The 9,809-nt window shown below is 32.7% G+C and overlaps 1 protein-coding gene across 3 annotated transcripts in view; it reads left to right on the forward strand.

Moving 5' to 3' along the window:
- The window catches only part of SLF1 (SMC5-SMC6 complex localization factor 1), a 66,534-nt gene that overhangs the window by 8,436 nt on the left and 48,289 nt on the right, over positions 1-9,809 (forward strand). For all 3 annotated transcript variants that reach the window (XM_005871508.2, XM_014543967.1, XM_014543968.1), the window contains exons 2-5: positions 996-1,109; positions 1,274-1,349; positions 3,514-3,754; positions 8,451-8,613. In XM_005871508.2, the coding sequence (XP_005871570.1) occupies positions 996-1,109; positions 1,274-1,349; positions 3,514-3,754; positions 8,451-8,613 (594 nt within the window). The remainder of the gene's footprint in view (positions 1-995; positions 1,110-1,273; positions 1,350-3,513; positions 3,755-8,450; positions 8,614-9,809) is intronic.

A 9,809-nucleotide genomic window follows, 5' to 3' on the forward strand; every position in this document is an offset into this window, starting at 1 on the left:
GCCCTGATAGATCGCCCTGCAGATGGGATGCTGGAGCAGGTGAGGGGACAGCACCAGGCCAAGGCAGGGTGCCAGCACGGCTGTGACGCTGCAAGGCTGGGGGAGCGAGCTGGGGGTGCGAGCTGGGACCCAATCTCTGCAGGCCACCCCGAGGGACCCCACCCATGTAAGAATTTGTGCACCTGGCCTCTAGTCAGTAATAAGAAACTAAATTTTCTCTAAGGAGCTACTTCTTAAGTTGTAACTTCATGTAAACAAAAAATTGTATTATAATTGGAAACGTGCGTTTTCTTGTTTACTAAATGTGCCACCTCAGATACAACTTGCTTTGTGAACTGCATTTAAATATGGATTAAGGTCCCTATCAAAACAAATTTGAAAACCATGTGTTTTTTTATGTCTATTTTGTAGGTAATGAGTTAAATGTAGATTGGGAATGGGATCCAGGCTTCTTACTTGTACCTACTATACTAAATTATTTGGTGTAAAGGCTGTGGGACCATGAGTTTTTATCAGTTTCTCCAATAACTTATACATATTCTTCAATACCTGTCCACAGACTTTAAAAATCAGTATAAAATCTGATTAAGTTTCATTAAGCTCTTAGCAAAAACAGTGCTTTTAAAATGAAGATAATATTATGCTAATATTTATATAACATAATATGTAATTGTATATATTTCTGAAGAATTACATTAATTTAATTGTATCTTAGTGGAAAGTAATGCAAACTTTCAGTGTTCAAATCAGACAAAAAAATCTCATTTTACTTAAGGTCACATTTTGAGAAGATTAACTTTTAAAACTAATTTCTATTTACATAAGCAATTTTAATATTGGTATTTATAATTAAGTCTTATGTGTTTAATTCATTATATGTCTGATCTAATGGTTTCAGCATTTATTTTTAGCACTCATAAATAAGGAAAAATAATAAAGTCAACCTGGTGAATAATATCTCTTAACATGTTATCTTCTTTATGTGTATGTGTTAGATGGAAGATGGTGCCCCAAAGCATATCATTCAGATGACAGGATTTAAAATGGAAGAAAAGGAAGCTCTAGGAAAATTGCTTTTAACACTAGATTGTACTTTTATTAAGAGTGAGGTGAGTACAGAAACTTTACTTACCAAATGTAAAATAACTAAAATTAAAATACGGACCTAAAAATGATAAAATGCCCCCATAATAGTGTAAGAATAAGAAGAATGTGTTATATAGGAAATATTACCTTAGTAACATTTTTTTTCATGTGGATTTTTTTGTTCCAGAAATATAAAAATTGTACACATCTTATAGCTGAACGCCTATGTAAGAGTGAAAAATTTTTAGCGGCATGTGCAGCAGGTAAGTTAACGGCCTTCCCTCCATCTTTGAAAAAAAAATCTTCATGTTAAAGAAAAAGTACCTTACTCACTAGGAAGATGGTATGTTTATGTTGGCATTTTTCTGAAAATATTTATATTTGATATACTTTTTGTTGTATTTTTCTGAATAAAACTTTGCAATACATGAGAAATGTATTTAAATAGGCAGAAATATTTCCTTCAACAAATATTTTCATGTAAGTACTTTATATAAGAAAAAGTATTTTAAGTGAAAGTTTTGGCACAAAATTAAAAAAAAAATACCTGTTGAAATCTCAGCTGTTGTCAGCCAAGTTTCTTTTCTTTGATCTATCATTGGAAATAGTTAATGTTTTTGTTCGACTGCTGTCTCCCCTCTCATCCATTCTATGAAGCAATGATCATGCTATTTTTTTTTTCTAAGATTTTTAAATTCTCTCTTTGTCACCATTGATGTTTCTTTTATAGTTTTCTATGATTGATTTGGCTTCTCAGTAGTCTGCTGGTTGCAAAAAAAAATATGTATTTAACTCAGATGAATTTACCATTTTTAGAGTAACTTATTATAAAAACACTTGGATTCATTATTAACTCCACAAATGAAAACATACATTGTACCTGCTGTTTAAAAAGATCATTGATGCCCAAATAAAGCAACTGTAGAATGTTTGTAGATACCCTGATCTAATGGTTTTTACTTCAGTACCCTGAAAAATTCTCTAACTCAATAAATTTGTTTTACAAAGCATAAGAATGCCATAAACATTATGGGAAAAGTTTTTAGCATAAGAGGAAGAATATAAATCTAACCCAAAATAGGGTTTAATAATAATAATTATAATTTAAGTAATACCACATTTTATTTTATTAAGCCTTATATCTATATTTTATTTACTAACAATTATAATTATAATTATGGGAAAGATTACATACAATGTTCAGTCATGTTGTAGGCCTCATAAAAAAATTTAGGAAAACAACATCATTCAAAGATGATGTTGGTAAGTAGTTTGAGTCTCATGTTAAATAAGGTTAATTTTTTTTCAATTATAGTTCATATACAACATTATATTTTGGAGAAATGTCTGTTTAGATCCTCAGCTCATTTTTTAATTGGATTGTGTTGAGTTGTATGAGTTCTTTATATATTGTGGGTATTAACCCCTTATTGAATAATACATCATTTACAAATATCTTCTTCGATTTAGTAAGTTGCCTTTTTGTTTTGTGGATATATGAAAAAAAATGAAATTAGGCAACTTTCTTACAACATACACAAAAATAAAATAAACATGGATTAAAGACTTAAATATAAAACCCGGAACCATAAAACTCCTAGAAGAAAACACAGGCAATAAAATATTGGTCTTAGCATATTTTTTTTGGATATATCTCCTAAGGCAAAGACAATAAACACAAAAATAAACAAATGGGACTGCATCATTTATTGAAGATAATCTCTTTACCCCAATGGATATTCTTTTTTTTTTTTTTAATTTATTGATTTTTTACAGAGAGGAAGGGAGAGGGATAGAGAGTTAGAAACATCAATGAGAGAGAAACATCGATCAGCTGCCTCCTGCACACCCCCTCCTGGGGATGTGCCTGCAACCAAGGTACATGTCCTTGACTGGAATCGAACCTGGGACCCTTCGGTCTGCAGGTCAACGCTTTATCCACTGAGCCAAACCAGTCAGGGCTCCCAATGGATATTCTTGACTCCTTTATTATAAATTAGTTTATCCTATAGCTAAGGGTTTCTTTCTGGGCTCTCTTTTACGTTACATTGATCTAAATGTCTGTTTTTACTTTAGTACCCTGCCGTTTTGATTGTTATAGCCTTGTAATATACTTTTCTTCTTTTTCAAGATTGCTTTGTCTATTCAGGGTCTTTTGTGGTTCCAAATAAATTTTAGGATCATTTGTTATAGTTCTGTGAAAAATGACATTGCTATTTTGATAGGGATTGCATTGAAAATGTAGATGGCTTTGGGTAGTGTGGACATTTTAGCAGTGCTAATTCTTTCTGTCCATAGCACAGTATATGCTTCCATTTATTTGTGTCTTTAGTTTTCAGAAAGATTAAATTCTATTTGATATTTGGTTTTTATTGTTTACCACTTATCAGAACCAAAATTCTTATTGACAGCTTATTTACTTTTTAGGAAAGTGGGTACTAACTAAGGACTACATAATTCATAGTGCCAAAAGTGGTAGATGGCTTGATGAAACAACTTACGAATGGGGATATAAAATTGAAAAGAATTCCCATTATTCACCTCAAATGCAATCTGCACCTAAAAGATGGCGTGAAGAACTGAAACGCACTGGTGCTCCAGGAGCCTTTCACAGATGGAAAGTTGTCCTCCTTGTTAGAGCTGATAAGCGAAGTGATTCTCTTGTAAGGTAAGATAAGACCTTATAAAAGCTAAAGCAATTAATGAGAAAACAGTTTTGGTTTGCTTGAATACCTTTCTCTATTTCTTTGCTATTATTAGTTTAGTTTAAATGAGCCATGTGGTTTACTCTTTGATTTCCTACTTAAGCCATTCTAACATTTAAGTATATCTATCTAATGGAACAAAATGTATTTTATTGTATTACTTTAAATTATTTTTGTGGTCTTTATTTTACTTTCCATGTCATTTTTTCTGTGAGTCAAATTTTTTAAGTTTTAAAGCAGTTACATTTTTGCAAATGAAATATTATGTTATCACAGAGGCTTTGTTCTGGGTTTATGTAGTGCATTTTTCATGGTTAATACTGTTTCTATCATTTCATTTTTTTTAATCTTTTATATCATTTTTTTAAAAGGCTTCTTGTTGGGTAAACTAATTATAAGATTGCCATGACTTTTGGTGGAGGGGAGTTGGAAAGACTTTTTTTGTCACCTTTACTGAAGTGTAATTTATAGATAGTAACATCCACACATTTTAAGTGTTCATTTTGATGAGTTTGGGCAAAGTTATACATCTATGTTAACCCCACTACATTCTGATCTGTAACATTAGCATTACAACATTTTGTTGTGTCCTTGTACATTTAATTCTGTTCCACCAATACCAGATAACCAGCGGTTTCTTTTGTCACTGTAGATTAGATTTTCCTTTAGTGATTTATGTAAATGGGATCATATTGTATATACGCATTTGATTTTGAGATTTATGTACCTTGTGTGAATCAGCACTTTATTTTTTGTTGCTGAGTGGTATTCTCCTCTGTGGATATATCACAACCCATTTATTTATTCAACCACTGATGGACTTTTGTGGCATTTTTTGTTTGTTTGTTTTCTAATGTGATTAAAGCTGCTATGAACATTGAGTACAAGTCTTCAGGTAGACAAGTCTTCATTCCTCTTGGGTAAATACCTAGGAATGAAAATGCTGGCTCAAATGGCCATTGTGCACTTAACATTATATGAAAATGCCAAACCATTTTCTAAAGTAGTTGTACCATTTTACAAACTCATTAGCAACGTATGAGGGTTCAGTTGCTTTGCAGTTACCTTGGCGTTGTTGAAAATCACTTGACCATATTTGTGTGGTCTATTTCTGGACTTCTTATTCTGTTCCATTGATAACTGTCTCTACCTATATTAACAGCACAATGTTTTAATTACTGTAACTTTATAATGAGTCTTTAAATCAGGTAGTATGAATCCTCCAGTATTCTCTTTTTCAGATTTGTTTTGGTGATGTGGATCTTTTATATTTCCATACACATTTTAGAATCAGTTTGTCAATTTGTACAAAAATACAAGCTGTGATTGTGATTGGGATTGAAGTTAAGATCAAATTGGAGAGAATTGAGATCTTAACAATATTGAGTTGTTCTCTCAACAAATTGTATATTCCTTCAAGTATTTTTAAATTTCTTTCTTTAAAATCATTTTTTAATTTCTGACATTAATGTTTTATAGTTTTCATTGCATAAGTTTAGCACATATTTTGTTAAATTTAACCCTAGGTACTTATTGTTTTAGGATGCTATTATAAATGGACTTTTTTGAAAATTTTATATATCTATTGAGACAATTGGCTTTTGTCTTTTATTCTGATGATATGCTAAATTATTTTGTCAATTTTTAAATGTTAAACCAAACTGATACTCCTGAGATAAATTCTACTTTATCATGGTGTATTATTCATTTTTAATACTTGCTGATTCTATTTGCAAATATTTTGTTAAGAATTTTATAACCTCAACCTGGTAAATGATATGTATGACAAAATCTAAACTTAAAATCATGGATATTTTTCTTCCATAATTGGGAATAAGACAAAGCATGCTTACTGTGACCACTTCTATTCAGCATTTTACTAGAGATACTAGCCAGTGCAATAAGGCAAAGAAAATAAATAAGAGCCTAGAGTTGTAAAGAAAAAATGTGAAATAATTGCTTTTATCCTGAAAGCCATGGCCATATACTACATAATTTATCAAAAAAAAAAAGTTATTGTATTAGTGAATTTAGCAAGGTCACATGATAATTCACTATATAAAAATTGTGTTTTTATATGCTAGTAATGAACAATTGGAAATTAAAATTTAAAAAACAATATGACCTTTGCTCTTTAATGATTTGATTACGTGTCCAGATGTGTGTGTGTGTGTGTGTGTGTGTGTGTGTGTGTGTGTTTATTTGTTATTTGTTATCTGTGTTTGTTATTTGCTTGGGGTTCTCTGAGCTTCCTGAACACATTCAGGTTTTTGTTTTTTTTAGTGTGTCATATTAATTATGGAAAATTCTTGGCAATTATCTTTTAAATATTTATTCTATTGTGTTCTTTTCCTTCTGGAGTGCTATCCCTATATTTTGGACCAAGTGGTTCTGTCCCACATTTTTTGCATCCTTTGTTCTATTTTTTGTTTGTTTGTTTGTTTGTTTGTTTGATTTTTGTGTTTCAGTTATATAATTTCGGTTGCCCTATCATCAAGTTCAGATATTCCTTCCTCAGTTATGGGCAGTCTGTTAATAAGCCTTCTTCTTTGATACAGTATCTTTTTAAAAAAATTCTTTATTGTTTAAAGTATTACATATGTCTCCTTTTTCCCCCATTGACCCCTCCCAGTCATTCCCATGCCCCCAGCACATGCCCTCACCCTCCCTGTGTTTATGTCCATGGGTTCTGCTTATATGCATGTATACAAGTCTTATATAGTATCTTTCATTTCTACCATTTTTTAAATATTCTCCTAAATTCCCTGCCTCTTCATGTATATTGTTCACCTTTTTCCTATATCCTTTACCATGTCAGCCAGTTATTTTAAAGTCACTTTCTGACAATTTCAACATCTGGATCATCTTTCTGCTATTTATTCCTTTATCTCTTGACAGTAATTTCCCGCCCTTGCTTTTTGTGTATGTCTTGTATTTTTTTATTGTATGCATAGACATCACATACAAAAGAGGTAAATAATATTTATATCCAAAAACATATTCTACCTTTTCTATACGACAGTTAGTAGGGGTGATCGAGTTGGTTAGGGGTGGTTGAGCTTGTTTTGGGGTTTTGTTAATGCTCTAGTCACCCTCAATGCATTATTTCAATTTACTGCTGCAATGGGCTACAGTTTCTTTGGGCTTAGTGTGGAGCCTGGGGTTCTAGAAAGATTTTAATTAGTTTTCTTCACTCTCAGCTTTTGGTAGTGCCTGTACTACTGAACGAACTCTTCAAAGGACCCCTGAAAGGACTCTCTCTTCATACTGTTTGTCTCCTGCTTTGTTGCTCATTTATGGGGTGGGGTTAAGGAAGTGTGCATTGTCAGTTCTGCTGGATAGCTCTATTCTTAAGCATTCTTTGTGTTCTTAGTACCTGGTTGGTACTTTCTCAGTGTTTGTGTCTCGGTCCCCCAGGTAGCCATACTCTTGCCTGCTACCTATGGGCAGGGCCTTTGGCAAGAAAGAATTTTTAACCATTACTCAGTATTAGATCTCTAGTTTGTATTGGTGCAGGATCCTAAACCCTAGTGGCATTCCTGCCCCTCTTCCAGGGACAGATGGCTTTTGCTTCTATCCCTCAAACAGAAACAGTGAATCTGTTTTGGGCCTGCACAGCAGGTTTTTCTCTCCCTCCACAGAGGCAGGTGGGTTTTATTTCCTCTTCCAACACAAGCAGTGCACCTTTCCTGAATTCTGAAGATAGAAAACTTTCTTACCTTACCCAAATAGCTTAAGGCTTTTGCTTATATGAGAGAAGGATCCAGGGAAGTGGATCTGGTTTTATGTCTATTACTTGGTGGCAGCCAGACCCAGATGGCCCATCTGTGCTACCAATAGGGGCTTCCTTTGTTACCTGCTCCAACACTCTTCCATGAATACTTAATGGAGGTCTGTGGCAAAGAGGTTTGCAAGTAAGAGGGCCAGGGACTCCTAGTTATACTAAACTGTCATGCTACCTTCACTTGGCCTTAAATTTTTAAAAATTTCTTGATTCTTACCAGCTTTTATGTTAATAACTTTTCTCCTGCGCTCTGGCAAAGTGAAATAGTTCAGGTGTCCAGTCTCTTCACAAACCTGCTGATTAATCTATGGAAATTCAGTTTCTTGATTGCCTTGTTACCTTAGTTCTCAGACAGGTTCAGGAAAAATTATAATTTTTGTAGCTTATTTGGCTTTTTCTCATTGTTAGGTGGTGGCAGTGTTCTCTTGTAGCTTTCAAAGCCTAATTATTAGAAGAAAGTTGGCAACTAGTTCCATTGTGTGTGTGTGTGTGTGTGTGTGTGTGTGTGTGTGGTTCAGAATGATTTTCTTGGAGGTATGTTGCCTTCTGAAGTAGCTAGTTCCTTAGACTTCTTTCATTATTTTTTTGGCTTATTAAGGTAACTTTTCCTTAAGTGAATTTAATATTCTTGGTTTTTAATTTCTCCCATATCAAGAAATTGATAAGTAGAATGAATAGCCCAATTTCTTAAACATTTGCTTGAGCAACTTATAATCATTGCAATAATTATCCTTCATGGCACTCAAATACCCCAAAAGAATATAACTCCTTTCAGGAAATTGCACTGCTACTCTAAGGAAGTTATTGATTTAGATAATTTGACTGAATATATTTATTTAAAAAATACTTTATAAACTTTTTACATTTTTATTTAGAGTTTTGGAGGCTGGAAAAGCAAATGTTATTTTACCAAAAAGTTCACCAACTGGAATAACTCATGTAATTGCCAGTAATGCAAGAATCAAGGCTGAGCAAGAAAAAGATAACTTTAAGGGTCCATTTTATCCAATTCAGTATCTAGGGGATTTTCTGTTAGAGGTAAGTAAAATAAATAATAGACATTTTCAAAAGTTTTTTTAAATAAAATAATGATATAGTGATACATAGTAAAATTATGTTCTGAATTTTGAAAATATAATGATGAAAGGTAATTAAAATGACATATTTTAAGGTAGTTGCTCTCAGTTATTTAAGTATTCAAGAATACTTTTGTTAATTTCAACAGAAACTTGCTTATTAAATTTAAAATTGTCTTATTTTGAGTTTCTACTTTTGTTTTCAAGTGCTTTAGTGATGTTTACTACAAAATAATTTTAAGTGTTTTAATGTAGGTATAAATAAAATAACAGTGGACTATATTATCATATGAGAATTTTGGGGTTATTTTGTACCATTTGGAAAAAAAGGGAGCTACTTCTAAGGATTTAGAAATATTTTTCTGTTCTATTCTTCTACCTCCCTCTTCCTGTACAAATACTACTCCTTAAGTAGTTCAAAAGGAAGAAACCCTCTGGAATTAAACGAAGAAGAATCTTAAAGAGGGGTCACTTAAGATAGAAGAGAAACCTTATATGTCTAAAAACTGAACCTTGATATTCCAGGAAAAACTGGCTACTCCTTCGGTGTTTCTCATCTCAATAGATACCCTAAGTGTTCAATAATTTATGTTAGAGATCTGGGAATCACCCTAAAACCTTCCTTTCCCTTATTCCCCAGTTGTCTATTACCAAGTTTTATTGATTTTATTTCAAATACCTCTTCACCAATCTATGTTTCTCCTTTTATACTAATACTAGTGTCCTGGTGCACGGATTCATGCACGTTGAAAGGAAATTAATTAGAAGAAATATTTTATTATCACTGTTTGCCCTTTCTCTATAATATAATAGTGTCAACCAAATTCACGATCGACAATGACAGATCGAAACACATGCGTGCGATTGGCGCCAGCAAGAGCTTTATATGTATTGTGTATGTGCAAGTCAGCTTAGCCTTTTATATATATACATAGAATAAACTTGCTTAATTAGACCTGCTTTCTGATTTAGCTAAACTTTTTCCAGCCCAGTGAAGCACCCCAATTTTTCTTTCAGGTAATTGTCACCAACACAGTAGTAAATATCAACACGAAGCAGATTATTATTGTAGATCATACAGGGAGAACAAAGGGTAAAATATTTAACTGTAGCAGTGTTTGACTATATTCTGCGCAGTGAGAAAACCTGAAGTCGTTT

The sequence above is a fragment of the Myotis brandtii genome, unplaced genomic scaffold, assembly GCF_000412655.1.
Source record: "Myotis brandtii unplaced genomic scaffold, ASM41265v1 scaffold344, whole genome shotgun sequence".
Taxonomy (NCBI): Eukaryota; Metazoa; Chordata; class Mammalia; order Chiroptera; family Vespertilionidae; genus Myotis; species Myotis brandtii.